Source organism: Halyomorpha halys, unplaced genomic scaffold (genome assembly GCF_000696795.3).
Source record: "Halyomorpha halys isolate HHAL.00 unplaced genomic scaffold, Hhal_1.1 Scaffold104.1, whole genome shotgun sequence".
Classification (NCBI taxonomy): domain Eukaryota; kingdom Metazoa; phylum Arthropoda; class Insecta; order Hemiptera; family Pentatomidae; genus Halyomorpha; species Halyomorpha halys.
This window is the reverse complement of record NW_027107578.1, coordinates 725,049-742,650: the sequence shown is the minus strand read 5'-3', so window position 1 is coordinate 742,650 and position 17,602 is coordinate 725,049. Positions and strand designations below refer to the sequence as shown.

General features: G+C 28.8%; 3 protein-coding genes across 4 annotated transcripts in view; 2 read left to right on the top strand and 1 right to left on the bottom strand.

The window, feature by feature from the left end:
* U2af38 (U2 small nuclear riboprotein auxiliary factor 38) overlaps positions 1 to 1,151 on the top strand; it is a 21,046-nt gene extending 19,895 nt beyond the window's left edge. For both annotated transcript variants that reach the window (XM_024360205.2, XM_067045963.1), the window contains one exon: positions 971 to 1,151. In XM_024360205.2, the coding sequence (XP_024215973.1) occupies positions 971 to 1,040 (70 nt within the window). In that variant the 3' untranslated portion in view covers positions 1,041 to 1,151. The remainder of the gene's footprint in view (positions 1 to 970) is intronic.
* Positions 1,152 to 5,406: 4,255 nt separating this feature from the next.
* Positions 5,407 to 9,292, bottom strand: Ski6 (exosome complex component Ski6). Its single transcript, XM_014415636.3, has 5 exons — positions 8,990 to 9,292; positions 8,695 to 8,904; positions 8,383 to 8,592; positions 5,896 to 6,065; positions 5,407 to 5,642 (listed from the first exon to the last, which is right to left on the bottom strand). Exons 1-4 carry the CDS (start codon positions 9,149 to 9,151, stop codon positions 5,904 to 5,906), a joined length of 744 nt encoding a protein of 247 aa, XP_014271122.1. The 5' UTR covers positions 9,152 to 9,292; the 3' UTR covers positions 5,407 to 5,642; positions 5,896 to 5,903.
* Positions 9,293 to 11,073: 1,781 nt separating this feature from the next.
* Positions 11,074 to 13,621, top strand: RpL36 (ribosomal protein L36). Its single transcript, XM_014415639.2, has 4 exons — positions 11,074 to 11,225; positions 11,833 to 11,986; positions 12,068 to 12,202; positions 13,497 to 13,621. The coding sequence occupies exons 2-4, from the start codon at positions 11,858 to 11,860 to the stop codon at positions 13,584 to 13,586; spliced, it is 354 nt and encodes a 117-aa protein (XP_014271125.1). The 5' UTR covers positions 11,074 to 11,225; positions 11,833 to 11,857; the 3' UTR covers positions 13,587 to 13,621.
* The last annotated feature ends 3,981 nt before the right edge of the window (positions 13,622 to 17,602 follow it).

Sequence of the window (17,602 nt, the reverse complement as noted above, 5' to 3'; positions counted from 1 at the left end):
ATAAATAAATAAAGATATATTATGAACCACTTCCATGGGAATTAGATTACCTGTTATTGAAATTATCAAAATGTCCCTAACACATGTGCACTTTTATTTGGGGAAAAAATTCCTGCTGACTTTTCTAAAAAAAAAAAATTTTTTTTTATGGCAGTTCATAGTACAGAATTTCGGATTATCGAGATCACACTGTAATAAGAACAGCTATTTCCTAAGTCAATTCCAGCAGAATTTTTTTAACATTGTAATGAGAGGACAGGTTTGTCATTGGAACCCACTCAATCAGATTCACATGTTGAGTGATTACTCAATACCCCCAGCAGCTGGACCAATTCAGTTACCTACTAGCTCCTCTGACCTACTCTCCTGTTACTGTGTTACAGAATAAAACACAACCAGGTTTGCCCCCCTCTCCCCTCTTAACTTCCATTTCATCTCTTCTTGTTTCATGAAATCAATTTATTTCCTGTATATATTTTTTCTTAAGTGTAGAATGTCGGTAAAGAAGTTTCTCTAAGCAACCTTTTTATTAAGTATGAAATAATGTAACTTTATAGGCTTTTAGACAAATTTATTGTGGTATACTTCTTGTTTCTTGAAAACATCTGGAAGAAATGAGACAAAATTTTATAGATTATTAGTTTAAAGGGTATATTATGTATTTTCTGAGGTTATTGCCAACTGTAATGTTATTGTATTTTGTTTTGTTTTTTTTCTTCTGTTATTTTTTGCTGCAATCTCTTTCCCATGGTTTTTACTGAAACAAAGTGGAATATATAAATATTATATTTTTATTTCTCCCCGTGATTGAAACCTCATTAATTCATACAACTTAAAACAATTATTTATTAAAATCGTACCTCCGTGTGTGTTACATTTGATCCCATGAATTTTAAAGTTTCTGAACTACTGTATTAAAAACTGGTAAAGGTTTTCTTTGCAATTAACTAATTTAACTTGTTGCTTTTAGATCAAGAAGTCGCAGCCCAAGAAGATCAAGATCACCAAGGCGAAGGGATAAGAGAAGATCTAGATATTAAGGCTTTCTTATTTATAAATTTTTATTTACAATTTATTATTATGTATATATTTTCATTTAGATTGAATTAATATTCCAAATCAACTCTTAGTTATTAAAACAATTGTTTATATATTATTCTTTTTTTTTCTCTCTCTCTCTCTAATGTATTTATAAAGTAAGTTGTAATTATTACAAAACAACTTAAGAAATCAATCTTTGTGAAAATCCCTTTCTACCACTTTATTTTTTTATTGAAGTTATTATGATTTGCACAACGTTTCTCTTTTTTACAAGTTCAGTCTAATATGGGCTAAATAAGAATTATCCCTGAGGTGACAACCCTCCTCACCTCCCATTTTAGATGATAATTGTCCAGTCGTTTTATAAAATAGAAGTATGAAAATAAATTGAACGAATAGAATTCAAGTGGATAAATGCTTTCTTGGATGCATCCACTAAGAAACAATACCAATTTATAATAATAATACAAATCTTCATTGATCAGTCAAAAAATTACCGAAAATCACAAGTTTTGTTGAGAAAAATATTTCAATGTTGGTAATAACAAATTGTTTGATATGTTTGTTTTATTCTATTTCTGTTTTATTTTTTCATTTTCACCTCTATAAATATTTTTTCATGACACTATAACTCAAATTTTAAGGGAATGGTAAATGAGTTATGCATAGGTGAATTAGCTATAGATTAATTAATGATTAAAATAATTGTTAAAAAAGTTAATTGTAATTGGACGCATAGTTCTCCACTTTTATAGATTGCATGTAAACCATATGACAGAAACGCAGGAAAATGAAATTAATTTCCTTCTAAATTTAATAATTATAATGAATTGGTTTAAACAAATTTAAAATTTAATTGAATTTATTGGTTTAAAAATTACAATAAATGATAAAAATAGCTTATAAAATTGTTTCCTTTACAATAAAATTTATGAATGTTTTAGCTATGCCTAGCTTATTGAATTTCCCATTTATTCTAAACTTTCACTCTGTAAAGTTTTAAGGAGTATACAAAAACAAATCAATTTTCAGAAAACTAATTCGTTAACTTGAAGTAAAATTTACCTCCCTTCAACTTCGACTTGAGTTTTAACTATATTTATGAAATAGTAATTCCACTTCATGTACTGTACATATTTGATTCCTATATTCCTATGCTCAGAGATAAATTGATTTTGTCAGCCTGTCCTTCAGATTTATGTCTCTCATGCCAGTAATCCAAGTAAGTATTCTATGGTTTAAGGAACCAATTAAAATAAATCAAGACTTAAAATACGTATCATAATACCTACCTCATAAAAAATTTAATCACAATTGGATAGCTATGCTGGGGGGTCACATGGGTCATGATGGATGGCTCCAGGATTCCCAAGAAGCTCATGACAGAACTACTTAGGAAAAAGCTGCTGGGTGAAGTATTGTGGATTCAAATTTAGAATTGGACTGGTCCAACTGGCACTGACCCCTTCATGAGGGTTATGCCCATTATGAAAAATATGGCGACCGAAAATTGATTTTCAGCCAAAAAAAAAAAATGTAACTCCACCTATAATTTGAGTCTTGGCCATATTTATAGAATAGCAATTCCACTTTTAACACTAATTGATTCCTACATGGAATTTGGGTAGGTCTGATATTAGAAATTAGTTTTTTCTGCCTAGCCATGAGGTTAAGGTCTCATGCTAGCTGCTATGGTATTTTTAGTTTGTAGAATCAATTATAACAAATCTCTTTAAAGTAAGAGTGGGGATAATTATACCTATCATAGAAAATGAATCATCTGAGAATAGATTTTCAGCAAAAAAAATTTAGTGACTCAAGGTAAAATTGACATACTTCAACTTTAACAACCTGTCGAGTTTTGGCTATATTTATTAAATAGCAATTCTACTTTAAATACTATCGAGTCCTATATTCCTATGAAATATGTTAAAGGAATCATAGTTATGTTATTCCCTCTTCTACTAATATGTGGTGTGGGGATCCCACATGTCTGGCCCAAATGTCTCTTGAATCAACCCTCATAAGAAATTGGGCAATTGAAAATTGATTTTCAGTAAAATAAAAATGCATTAAAGTAAAATTTACCTCCCTTTTACTTTAGTTAGTAGAGATTTGGCCATATTTATAATATTGCAATTCTTCTTTAAATATTAAAATCCTACATTCCTGTTATAAAGAAATTTATGTGATTTTAAGACCTTATGCTGTCTGGTCCAATTGAATATTGGTAGCTCAGATATCTTCTGCTTAATGATCAGATTTATGTCTCTTGTGCCTATTACAATGGTATTTGAAGCTTGGGAATCAATTGAAATAAATTTCTTTAAGTGAAACTGAGGAACAGCACAATCTAAATGAACTATTCTCTGAGATACACTTAATGGATGATGTGTCAGGATGAACAAGTAGAGATTGAGGGAGAAAGTATTTAAAAGCAATATAAGAGAAAAGAAGCCTGAGAAATAAGGCACCAAAAAAGTTTTAAAAAACAATAACTAAGTGGGTGGGAGTGGCTGAGAACGAAAATGACTAAACAAACTTTTGGTCCTGTTTATACAGATGAATCAAACATCAGTTGAAAGTTGCACAATAAACCCTGTTCATGAATGCATTTTGCACTCTATTTTTTTTTTTTTTTTTTTTATTCATTCAGAAAATTACATTAATATGGCCCAACCAGAGGCCAAAATAATAGACATAAGTGAAATTTATTAATTAGAATTTTGACTTTTTTACAAACATGCCTAGTATTTATCATGTATTAAAACAAAAGATTGATTGAAATATAAAACATATGTTAATTCATATTATATCATATATCTCACCTTAGAGATACAAATTTTAATATATTGCCTACCTATTTAATATACTACCTATATCCAATTATATTTTGTGATTTTTTTTTTTCTTGGAAAAATGGTTTGATAACTAATCTGGATAAAAATAGTTAAACAGGAGGGCTGATAAATGTGTGGAAGGCTCAGGCAATTAAAAAACAGAATAAGGATTAGAGCATAGTTCAATGCGACCAAGATGGTTGGCTTGTCAAGTGTTCCCTTTTTATTCTATGATTATTTAATACATTGAGGAAATAAAATTGTATGGATCAGATATAGGGAGTACCTAGAATCTACAATATAATAAAGTTTGTGTCTCCAAGTTGTATATATACTAATTTATAATTAATAATAAGGCAAAAATATGTGTACTATTATATTTATTATTTCCTGTATGTATTGTTAAAAATTATAGAGAACCCTGATGATGAAGGAGTACTCCAAATTGTTGGTTACATTTTCACAAAAACAAACAAATTTATATATGTATAATATCACAAAATAGGATAATGAATTTATCCTAATCTATTCTTTAAAGAGAAATTATCTTTTTCATGCAACATCTACACATAAAAATCCTGTTTTCATCATTTCTTTTCAAGTAAATATAATATACATCAGTTTATAAGGATTTTCAGTTAGTTTTGTTTGAAAGCAAGGAGAGAATTTAGTAAATTGTAATTAATCTAAGAAACCTTTCGTCTCAGAATAAAGCATTTCCATAGTGTCTAATAGTAAGTAGATCAGTCAGGATGGCATCTATACCATTTGTAATGGGTACTTAAGGAAAAACAAATTTAATGTTTTGGTTTATTATTTCAACATGTTTAGGTATAGTACAAAATATATACATATATACATTAAATTTGAAAAAATTGATACTAGACTATTTGCACTCTTATTCCTAACAATGAGCCAAAATGGACAAGCCGTTCTCAAAATAAAAAAGTCCAGGAAAATATGTTATGTAAATGAAAGTAGTGTTTGATATGACCATCTAGATACCAACTTACACAATATTTCAATATTCATCAACATTGGATAAACGGTAAGTACCTGTTATGACTGAAGATGGATTTGTCCACAAATGGACATGCAATTACATTTGTTCATTAATGTCTAAGCTGTAAAATATGAGTGGAAATGTATGGCTCTGAGAACATTTTATTTAAATGTTATGGACGAATACTAAGCTTTCCTATCTTAGGAATAATAAAGTAGAACAAATAAATTAATTGTCCGAACCTACTTAGTAACCAAAACAGTAAAAGGCAAAACAATTATAAATAATTGGTATCTCACAAGAAAGAATAAATGATCATTTCACAGTACAATTATATTAAAAAAACAAAAGAAAAAAATTAAAAATAAATGTGGTTTGTCATAGGTTCTATTCTTCAGCTTTCATTGTTTCATAGGAAACAGTTCTCAATTGAAATCTAAGCCAATCTTTAGAAGATTTTATATTGATTTACCATCCACAAATTAATCTACTGATAAGCGATATTTCCTGCAGATTTTAGAATTCATTGCCATAATACTTATTTATTAAATTCACAGTAGTTTAAAAATTATTAACTAATTTCTTTCATATAATTACAGTGAATTTAGATAAATAGTATAAATATATCAGTAAAAAAAACAATGTACAAATTTCCTAAGAAATCGGAATGAAATCCGACCGTTAATCCTAGTATTCTGCAGGCATCATGTTGCTTCCTCATCACATGTCTCACTTCAAATATACTCCTCAACGTACTTCTGAAATAGAAATACACTTTTAAGTATATCTGAAAAATCACTAAACTGGTAATATAACATTATTATTAAATGATGTAATGGACTTAAGCTGCCCATTTAAATAAATACAATAGTACATTTGACTTTAAACAAACAAATTTCAAAAATGAATAAGATGAAAAAATCAACAAAGTTACATTAACCCTATTTAACATATCTTACAATAATACCCTTTAAGCAAGTATAAGAGAGATTTTAATAATGAAAATAATACCATTTCAACTAAGCTTGTCCCCAATTATTTGGCTTTCCGATTTCTGACAAATAACTTTCTACAGCCATATCGAGTACTTTGAAGGTGTAATCACAGCCTTTCATTGCCATCTTTAGTACTGGTTCCAAAAAGTCTAAATGGAATCGCTGAGACATATCAATAAGAGCAATCTGGGAAAAGAAAAAATAAATATATTTTTAAAACAAAGTTACAAAAAATTTTATTTTTTATTTTTCTCTTATCTTTCTAAAGGAAAAGATTTCTGATGCAGTGTGCACATTAAACAACTTTTACTTATAACTGTACTTTGAGTTGAAATTATTCTTCACTCATTTAATAACAAATATTTGAAAATTATCCACCTGTCAACTGGAAAACACAAGTATAGGTTAAGTGAATTTAAAAAGTGATTATTTAATAAATATGTCGGCATTACATCAAACTTGTGTTTTATTTAGGAACTGTTCATCATTCTCCATCACTTTTTACGTTGCACATTATTTTTTTTTCTAAAATTTTTGGTTTTTCAACAGTATATAATATGTCTATATTACAACTTTTATTTCCAGAAATAAGTTATCAACCTGAAGAAAATATTTTTCCTCTTATCTTCTTAAGTTACTTATCAAATTTTTCCATAGTTTATATTTATCAATTTCCACTATGACAAAAAATTTGAGGTGGTTGATTATTTAAAAAATAATAAAAGGTACTTTAGAAGAAACCATTTTGAAAATTCAGCATTTACAGTGGTATATACCACCCTGGTATATACCTAAAACTATGTAATTTCAGTTGCATAAAACTTTTTGTTTTTGTGCCAGGAACACACACATATAAACCATTTTGCAAGACTTAGTTATTTGAACTTAAGGGACCTCAGAACATGTATTTCAGCTGAAAACTCGAATTAAGTATTTTACGAGCTCGTAATACTTTCTCTTACTACATATCTAATACATTAGTTAGAGGAAGTAAAACTTAATGAATTTTTCTTCGTTGAATTGAAACTGATTGTTTTGTAAAACACTCATATCAAAACTTGATAATTTTTTCATGATCTCTAAATAAGAAATTTAAATAATTTAACACAATCTAAAAAATCAACATAGTAATAACAATTCTTATTAAAACTATTAATTATTAATAGTTCTATTTCTTTTTGATAATTTCTACCCTTTTTATTCATTATGTGGTCCAAACATTTCCTTTTTGTTTTCCAGTGAAGGTGTACCACAGCCACAAATGGCCTATTGTACACTGTCCTTCTGTTTAAAGCAGGCCAGATGCCTTTGCGAATCTGGATATCATATAAGGATCAACTGTCTCCCAAAGTTTAGGATCTAAGATACAATCTTCCCCAAAGGTAAGAAAATGCATCCTGGCCAGCGCATTATATCTGCAAACGATGTTGTACACAGTCTCACCATCCTTTCTGCAGAACCTGCAGATTGGTGACTCAGTCAGTCACATTTAATAGAAATGCTTATTCAACTGACAGTGTCCTATATATAGTCCAATAACCTATCTTAAAGTGCTTCTGTTCTGCTCTAGTCTTCTGGTGTTCCTCCAAAATAAACCAGCCTTGCCCTCGGCAATCGTTTTGATATGCTTCTTCACATGATTGAGACTAATCCTACATATGAGGTTGGGTGTAAAGGGAACTAACTCAGATCCTCTCCTTGTGAGGTAGTCCACTCTCTTGAGAAAGTTCAAGTTAACCTTGAACCCCTCCACCAATTTGAAACAACATTATGTAATTAATTACTCAGCACATGAATGGCTGCCTGACTATCAGTAAAAATTGTGACACGCCTATCCCTCTTACAACGTTTCCTTACCTTACTATAAATTTGGGGAAATATTTTTCAAGGCAATTTATAGATGAAATAAATAACAATAAAATGTTAATAATCACTTGAAATAAAAATAGATTGTCAATTGTAAAGACATTTTCAGACAAACATTTGGGAAATAGCACTAATGAAAAAGAAAAAAAATAAGGATGTAATAATAGGACTTATATTCAGTTAGGAATATATAAAAAAAATGTTAAAATTAAGATGACATATGTCCCCTAATTAATAGTAAGGTAAGAAAGAATAAGAATAATCATTACGAAATTTGGCATATCTCAAAACATTGGACATAAATTAATGAAGTAGAAGTATATATACAGTAAAATATTGAATTATTTGTATGTAAATAAGTAAAAAAAAAACTTCATTTGAATGCAATTAATTTGTTGATTTTAACTTTATGTTACTTTTAAACCTGTTAATAATAAACATTTTTAATTTAGAACTTGATTAAGGGAAATAAGAGCCCGAAAGGTTGATCAGATGACATGATGAATAAATTCCTTATGAAGAAAAACGTTTTGACATTAAAAATCTTTTGGAATTTAGGTTTTAGGATTGCAACTGATTATTTATATTTAAAACAATTCTTGTATTAATTGGAAATCATGCAATATGCACATCAAACCTGTGAAGAACGAGGAAGTACAGCTACTGTCAGTGTAGGACCACCTAAACTTTCTTCCAAATTGCTAATATCGACCATTGGTACATTTCCAGATCCAAGTGATGCTGTACATGCTATGACATATTCGCGTAAAGGGATCCCTGCATCAATTAATGCAAGAGTAGCAGCATTTACAGTAGCTGCAAAGTTTCCACCATCTGACTGAAGTACCTATTTATAATTCAATTGTTATCAACAAGATTCAATTTTACAGGCAATATATAAAATAATATAAAAATAAATAATAATAAAACTCAATTAAAAAATAAAAACCTCAATAAACACATCGATTTGCGACTTAGGCATAAGTTCAGTACGAATTACTGCAGCTAAAGTTTGATGAAGATGTATAGTTGCTTCAGTACTTTTTCTATCACCACGATTTCTTTTCTTTCTTTCCGACATTGAAAATGCAGCCATACTATATTGGCAATTAACAAAAGCACCATCTGCAGATGTTTTGGCTCTGTGTGTATTACGGACCTTAAATAATTACACAAATAATAATTTGATTAATGTCAGAGTAAACTTTAAAAAAAAAAATTAAGAAAGTTGTCAATAAATTCACCTCATGAGGACCATATACAACAGCTATAACTTTTGTGTTGCCTTGTTCAATGTAAGCACTACCATCTGTATGAGTAAATATCCCTAACTTACATTTAATAAGCCTTAATTCATCTGGCTTTCTACCATCTAAACGCAACCCTTGATCATTTAATAACTCCATAGTTTCCAAAAAATAATTAGTTGCTAAATTGGTTAATCACAAGGGAAAAAATCAAACATCAAGAGAAATGGACAAGATAACTAAAAAGGTAACAAAACATTTAAACTTAGCCGGACAGGCATACAAACATAACCACGAGGTAACAAGTATAAGCAAAGAGCTATTAAGGAACTAAATCAAAGAGATAGAGCCAACTATAACTACAATGCAATGGTAATTAAACACAAAGTGTTTCAGAAAACTGTTTAATTGAGGGGAAATAGTTAACCAAAAATATAAGGGCAATTGGAGGGGTTTGATAGGAGAAGGGAGAATGTTTGACAGTTCTGGTATGATTGTGGCTTTCACAAATGAAGTAAAGATTGTTGGAAAGGTCACTTGAAAAAATGCCTTTTAAAATACATGCAAGCTGGTCCTCAACTGGATTGGAAGTAACCAATGCACTTTGTAACAGGACTTACTCGTCGAAAAAGTGAATAAGTTTAGTTCAGAAGTAAACAAGAATAATGCGATATAAGCCAAAATCTAATGTTAGATCATGTTGACAAATAAATGTCATTTCGTGTAACAAAAGCATTTAAGGAGAATATGTACAGGCGATGTATTGTAATACTAAAGCACAAATTAAGTTTCTGATAGGACTTATGCCTCTGAATGTTGGACATTATCTGGTATTCAAGAGGCTTTTCTCCTAAGGTTAAAAAGGAGAATTTATGCCATAGTTTACGCCAATGAAACCAAAAAAAGTTGAAGTGGGGGGCTTTCATGGATGGAACATGTTTTAATAACCCTAGACCAAATTCCTAGGTCCTTAATTAAAAGTTATATGGCACTAGAAGAGGGAGAAGACCTCCGCTGCGATAGATTAAAAGAGTAGTTGCAGATGAAAATTTTATCTTTGAAATACGTAACTGGAGATCGGCAGCCACTAATTGAAAGGACTGATGCAACAAGCCGCAGGAGAAATAGTCTTCATAAGCTGTAGCGTCAAGAAACCAGAAAAAAGGAAGATTACGCTTACTATGAATAGATAACGTTGCTACCAACTCGATGTGGAACTTTAAATCTTAAAAATTTGTAAGTGGAATGTGGAGTAATTTGAGAAGACTAAAGGACCAGTACACAGTGAGCTCTAACTCTTAGTTCACCCTTTTTGCTGAAGTGAGAAAGAGCGAAAATTAATATTAGTTCCTTTTTTTTTTTTTAAAAAAAAAGGTTGTTGCGTTCCACGGCCAAGCTCGATCAATTACTTCATTTAATTGTTTAACTACTGTGGCATAGTCCAAGAAGAGAATTTTCTATCCTACAACTGGTTGACATACCCAAATTTGGCTTATGCATGTATAATGCCACAAAGTTAACATGGGTCAATTAAGGTATGCAGTTCACGGATGTTCACAGTTTTTCATACAGTTTAAGTTAATATAGACCTATAGTATATTTGAAACCTATTTAATCATCAATAGTAGAGGAAATCATAAACGTTAATGAAACACTTTGTTACTTTCAGTATATAATTAGTGTTCGTTCAAATTTTAAAACCTGATATTTTTAAGATTCTTTCAAAAATAATATATTATACGAATAATATTATATAACGTTATATTTCACGTACTTTTTTTAATCTTATGTAAACATTGACATTAGCTAACAATTTAGTTCACTAATATCTTTCTTGGATACTTTATCATATAACATTTCTGTTTATAACGCTATTTGATATCAAAGAGTAAATACCAATCCTACATTTCCACTTATTTGAAACATATTTAAAAATATTTTTATAAATCTATTGGAGGGGAACAGTGGTTTAAATAGAGTTGATAGGTATTGCAGATTTTAGCTCATTGCATATAAAAAATGTTCATTTAATTTTAATTTAAATTGAGCATATTTAAAAAAATATATTTTTAATTTAAAATGATATATAAGGATCATTTATAGAATCATGAAATTAAAATTTTTTAGAAAACATTGATCAATCTAACTGTGCCAAACGTCCATTTTCTTACCTTGTGGTTCTACAGCGTTTTCTCTAGGTTAGTCCTTTCGTTGGACATCCAGTATCATCGAGGTAATTTAGAATTATTTATGAATCAGCGCGTGTTAAATCATTATTTAATGCACTATATTTTCTTAATCAGTATAAATAATAATTCTAAAGATTTTTTTTATTTTTGTTAGATTACACTATTTGTGGTTTTAATTTTCAAACTGTATTATATTTGTCAAAAAAACGTGAAGCATTTAACTGAGTAATAATTATTTTTCAGTATAATTGTGATGATACGGTTTACTAGTAGATATTTCTTATTATCTTTTCTATTGACAGTATGCCAGACATGTTTTTATAATTTTATTCTTGAACAGTTTACATTATTATGTGAATTTAATTGTATGCTGGACATTATGTTCATTTACTCCATTAATTTCTTATTACAATGAGTCTTAAATTTAACAGGGATTTTTGATGTTTTCATTTTATCTCATGTTAATAATACATGCATGCCATACTAAGACTTGAAGTTATTGTTTGTCAACATCAAGTTTGGATATTAAAGGAGCTATTGTTAAAAAATTGTTTATATATTAGTTTTCTTTTAATTAAGAAATTGTTATTGTTGTATATTATCATTAAAATAAGAATTTTCCAAAAATAAGTTTATCATTTTATATTTCAGTTAAAGGTGTTTATTTATTTTCGAAATGGCGCCTAAGGCTCCTAAGTATGAAATGGCCGTTGGCCTTAAAAAAGGCCACAGAACTACCAAGATTGTAATGGGAAAATCTAAAGCAGATAAAAAGCACAAAGTTAGGCCATCTCGCTTGAAGGGCGTATGTACATTTATTTATTTTTTAACTTTCTCTCTTTATATTATGTTTCAGTTTTATTCATTATTATATTTCTTTTTATAGAGACAAACTAAGCATACCAAGTTTGTGAGAGATCTAATTAGAGAAGTTTGTGGCCATGCACCGTATGAAAAGAGAGGAATGGAATTGCTGAAGATTTCCAAGGATAAGAGAGCTTTGAAGTTTTTGAAGAGGAGGGTAAGTCAGATAAATTTACATAGTAAAACTATAAGAGATTTGGTAACATTTGATGTGGAATACTGCCTCACGACTAGATAATATTGGTATTCATGTAACTTAAGTTAAATGTGTTACTACACTAAACTTTTAATTTAAATTTTGAGTAAAGGACCCCCTCTTTGCTGACCCGCCCGTTGTGCTAAATTGCGATTTTTTATTGTAAGGTTATCCATGTTCTTTAAATAATTTTTGAGTTCTTTTGCTAGATAAATTATATCTGCTACAATAAATAACCTTCAGATACCAATAAATACACTATCTCAGCTTTTAAATGATTAATGATTGTTACAAAAACCTCATATTAATCTGTCTCTGTTCCATGGAGTTATTAGAATTAGCACAGGTTTTAGGAGACCTGAGACGTGCCTAAGTTATGTGTGCTTTTGACTAATTTAATTTTTATCTTCATCGCTTTTGGTGCATCCTAGTTTTCAGTCTTCTTGTTGGTTATGATTCTTATCATTGAGGTACATTATTTGTTTGGACTAAATACCATGGTATAATTAGAAAATTACTTGTGCCATTGTTATGCTGATATACTTCTGGTATATTGTACAGAATTTTTTTCCTCCCCTGTAAACCACTGTTTTACAATTGATTAAGTGGATCTGGGAAGAACCAACTTTTGTTGTATATATAACAATAATTTACTCGTCGTGTACCATGTTATTACACGTGGTTTGTGTTGTTGCAAGAACATCAATTTAAAGTAATTATATAGTTGACAGTACGTATTTGTTGTGCTACGATGAAATTCTTAGCATCTCATGCTTAATATTAATTACATAGTCATAGGATAAGCACTGTGTCAATTGATGTATTAGTTAATTCCCCCTTCAAATCCATACAATTGTAAGAGAAATGATATATTAACACTTTGATCAGAGAGGGCTTGGGCTCTCAAAATCTATTAAAAACAATTTTTTAAAAATATTTTCTGAATTATAACAAAGTTATGTAAAAAAAATTTCTTTTAAAATGTATCAAATGTTATTGAAGGGGTGTAAATTAAAATAATACACAAGTAAATACATTTGACAATGAAAATTTGATAATTGTTTTCTAATTTGGTTCTCATTATCTAGTTCTATTTATTCTCCTTTTCATGATTTTATGATTAATCCATCGTGGGCTAAATCTGAGTAATATATCAACAATATAGCAAAATGATATTTTATGTACTATCACTAACAATCATGTCCATGATATTTTCTTTAGCTCTATCTGCAATTATTTAATTTTTTTTTTTTAGATCGGCACTCACATCCGTGCTAAGAGGAAGAGGGAAGAACTTAGCAACATTCTTACTCAGATGCGTAAGGCACATGCCCAACAAAAATAATTGTTTTACTTTCTAATAAAGTCTTTTAAAAATTTTGTTTCATAAATTTGTTTCCCAGTCTTTAGTTTGTTCTTAGTAATGTCACACTTTTTATGTTAAGACAAAGGTCTTGGTGGTAGACCTAATAATTAATTATTTACTTCATTGATTTATATTACAGTCCAAACTCTACCAGCCCAAGTTGAATGGTGGTTAACTTTACTTTAAGTTATCGAATTTTTAAGGTATTTTGTGTTACTGCGTCCAATGGATTTGGAAAACTAAAGAGCTTTGTCCATTATATTGACCCCTGAATCAGAATAGTTTGATCTTTGAACAAAATTTTATATTAATCAACACCAATACCTGTAAAATCTAGTTGTGCACTGCCTCTTAATTTCTTTCCTGCTATATCCTATTACTTCTTACTTCCAGCTTCAATGACCTTTAAATTCCTCTGTATTGTGTGATGGGTGTCATTTTCTTTTCTATATCAAGCATTATCAATTGATAACATTGATTTAATTCATTTTTAAATAAATAAAATATATACTCCATAAGGTAAGGAGTTTATTTAGTTCACTTAAAAATAAATTAATACCATTACCTTAGTTAAAATAATTTTAATATTGCTATGATTGTAAAGTATTACATAAGAATTTTACTATGACACTTTACATTACTCAGTTGCTTTACCATATGATATCTGTAGGATATTGAATTGCCAGGTTTTTGTCTAGTGTCTCATATTGTTTGTTTTAGTGAAATTTCTTTTGGAATAATCCAATTCAAAATTATTGAAAACCTTCCACAGATAGATAACTTAAAATATGAAGATGTTAAGGATTGTGGTTAAATAAGAACAAAATAGTTTTCAACTATTTATTATTGGACGTTTCACCCCTCTTTGCAGGGCTTCATCAGGACTGTTATAGATGTTTAGTATAGTTCCTTTTAGCCTATCATCTTGAACAGCCCAGATGAATCCCTACAAAGTGGGGCAAAACATCGGTAATAAATAGTTGGAACTATTTGTTCTTTTTTTACCACAATCCTGCGCATCTTCATATTTTAAATTATACGGTCAACTATTTATATATGTAATATAGATAACTTTTGTTCGCCTGTTGAAGTGTTCATTTAAACATTTGTAAAAACGTTTAACATAATAATTAAAAAAATAAATTATATGATTTCTTTTCTATATAAAAATTAAATTCTAAATTACATTGTTTTACTAACCCATTTCTATAATTAACACTTTTTTATAAATTTAATTATAAACTTTCGTAATCTGGGCCTTTTAGAATTTTTAAGTTTCCCAAAAATTTAGTTGTACTAAAATTATTCTTTAAATTCCTTTAGTAGTGGGCAAACTGCTGAAAAATGAAACGTATCCTCTGGTATGTTCACATAACGGGAGGAGCAGTTTCTCCATTTATCCTCCCATAGTTGGTAGTTTAGATTTCAGAGCTCTTGATTTAAAAATAGGCTGAAGAAAAAGTAGAGATTGCACTCTTTCCTGAGAATAGACTCAGACAGAATCTAATTTTATGGTATATTACTGTTCTTGTCCCTGTAACAAAGTCATTTATTTTCTCTTGTTTAATCCTTAGCAGTAAACCATTTTTATGTGTTTTCAATTTCTTTTTTTAGTTAGTTCTCTCTTTGAAATTATATGCCAAACTTCGTTTCGGTTTTTCCTATTGCCATCATCAATTCTTTTCAATGATTAATAGAGTACTATATATGGGAGGAATAGGTAATCCATTTGTACTAAGACTACCACTTAAATTTAATTTCGATAATTTATTTGTAAGGTTGTTAGAATTTATAAGAGGAATGAAATAAGCAGGAACAGGTACAATTAGGCAAAACATGATTCCTAAAGGGTGATCCTTGCCTGATAAAAAAGACAATTATAAAGAAATAGAGAGGCTAAAGTATATATTACTATTATTATTTATCTAGAAATAATATTAATAAGTATAAATATGGTACTTAAGTAAAATAATAAGGCTTTTTCATAAACATGACCGAAGGTAATAAATATTGATAATAAGTAAACATAAAAAAAATTATCTTGTTAGAAAAGTTTATGCTTTATTAAAAGACAACTACAGTCACACTTTTAAGGTGATTATAAAATATAATTTAATAACAAATAAATTTAACAATAATAGCTTAAATACCTAAACATATAAATTAAAAAAATAATAACAATTATTAAATATAACAAAATTAAGTACCATTTAAGTACAACCATTTTAACAAATTTTTAACCCTGTAAAAAATAAAATTTTTTAATAGTTTACTAAAGTTATAAGTAGTGATATGTATGATTAACTTTGTAAAATTTATGTTTAATATTAACAATACTTGGCAACAGTTTTTCAATGAACATCACTTTTACAGAAAAAATATTTACAATTCCATATAAATTATTTATTAAAACTAAAATATTCTAATTACTCTAAAGAATAGATTATCTCTAATAACAGTTAATAGTGAATTTATTAATTTAATAAATATATATAATTTTTTTTTGTCAAGTATGAAATAATAAAAAAATAAAGTAAATGAAATAAAGCAATAAAAAAAAATAATCCAAAAATGAATTTAATCAACAATACTTTAGTAAGATTAAAAAATACGAGACAGCTAAAAAAACAAAATCAAATATCAAGACAAAATAAATATGAGAAACTAAATAATTCAAAATAATATGAGAAAGTATTATTTACTATTTCATATTCTAGCATTTCGCAAAATGCAAACAGGTATAAAATATATTAGCATTAAAAGAAAACAGGAAATGTTAAAATAAATAACATAAAACATCAATATTAATATAACTTTTACCTATATTCAAGCAAGAATGAAATTATTAAAATTCCAATCTAAATATAAAAGAGTGGAAACTTGAAAGTGTTAAACTGTTTAAAGGAATGACATTAACTGCTAAATAAGATGTGGAAGAGATAAAACCTTGACTAATAACTTGGTAATCCTAGAACTTGTTTATAAACTATTCTAGTCAGGGTGATTAAGTCAAGATTTGTTCCGACGGTTTGCAACGAAATAAAAGCCTACCCGGCTAAGCTGGATTTGAACCCATGAAATGGGTAAGATGGTGTACCAACACACTTGGTTACAGCAGCCTAGAAATTGTTGGGATAACCAAATCTTTGCAAGATAAATATTAGGTGGCACTTCCAGTAAGTCTATTTTATCGAAAAAGTTGCTAACATCCCAGGTTCAGTCTTAAATATATAATTTCAGTATCATATGAGTTGAATTTTGAGCTAGGCTGTTCACACACAGATCATTTTACGATACTTGGTTATTTGGACTCGGGGGACTTAAAGACATGTATTTCCATCAAAATATCAATATCAAAAACTAATTTGAAATTTGTTGTAACTACACTTCCATTTACAATATATTCCATATATATATAGATGAGTGAACATAAAAAAATGTACCCAACCTACATAACATATTGTTTAATAGGGAACAATTTCTATATAATTCATGGGACTTGTCCTGAAATCAATTTTGGAACTCTGCATGTTATAATGAAAACTGGGACAATATTGGCTTTCCGTGACTTTTGGTCACCCTATTCTATATTAGCAAGTAGTTATATGTGAACTAAATAAAATCATATCAAAGTTTTATAGGGAAACTCTACTTCCCTGAAAAAAATAATAAATATAAACTGTCCTTCAAATAATAAAGGCTGTCACTAAAATTACAAGTAGCAGTACCTAATTGTTAATGCCAACTAGCACTATTGGCAATCTATAATTTGTTTTACATTAAAAAAAGAAGAATTCATTTTTATAAACATAGAATTAGGAATTCATCCAATTTTTAATTCAAAATTGGAGAGAATATTGTTTTGTTGAAATGGTATGGAAATTGTTGGTTTCTACCATTATTCCTTGATTGATAAATCACAGTAAAAATTTCCTTTTCTGATTCAATTCTTTAAATCTAAGGAATGTCTCAAGAATATCACAGGACCACGATTT

Coding starts and splice junctions, on each gene's coding strand:
- RpL36 (XM_014415639.2), top strand. CDS start 11,858: ATGGCGCCTAAGGCTCCTAAGTATGAAATGGCCGTTGGCCTTAAAAAA. Junction 11,987..12,067: donor GGCCATCTCGCTTGAAGGGC/GTATGTACATTT, acceptor TTCTTTTTATAG/AGACAAACTAAGCATACCAA. Junction 12,203..13,496: donor TGAAGTTTTTGAAGAGGAGG/GTAAGTCAGATA, acceptor TTTTTTTTTTAG/ATCGGCACTCACATCCGTGC.
- Ski6 (XM_014415636.3), bottom strand. CDS start 9,151: ATGGAGTTATTAAATGATCAAGGGTTGCGTTTAGATGGTAGAAAGCCA. Junction 8,905..8,989: donor TTGTATATGGTCCTCATGAG/GTGAATTTATTG, acceptor TAATTATTTAAG/GTCCGTAATACACACAGAGC. Junction 8,593..8,694: donor AAATCGATGTGTTTATTGAG/GTTTTTATTTTT, acceptor AATTATAAATAG/GTACTTCAGTCAGATGGTGG.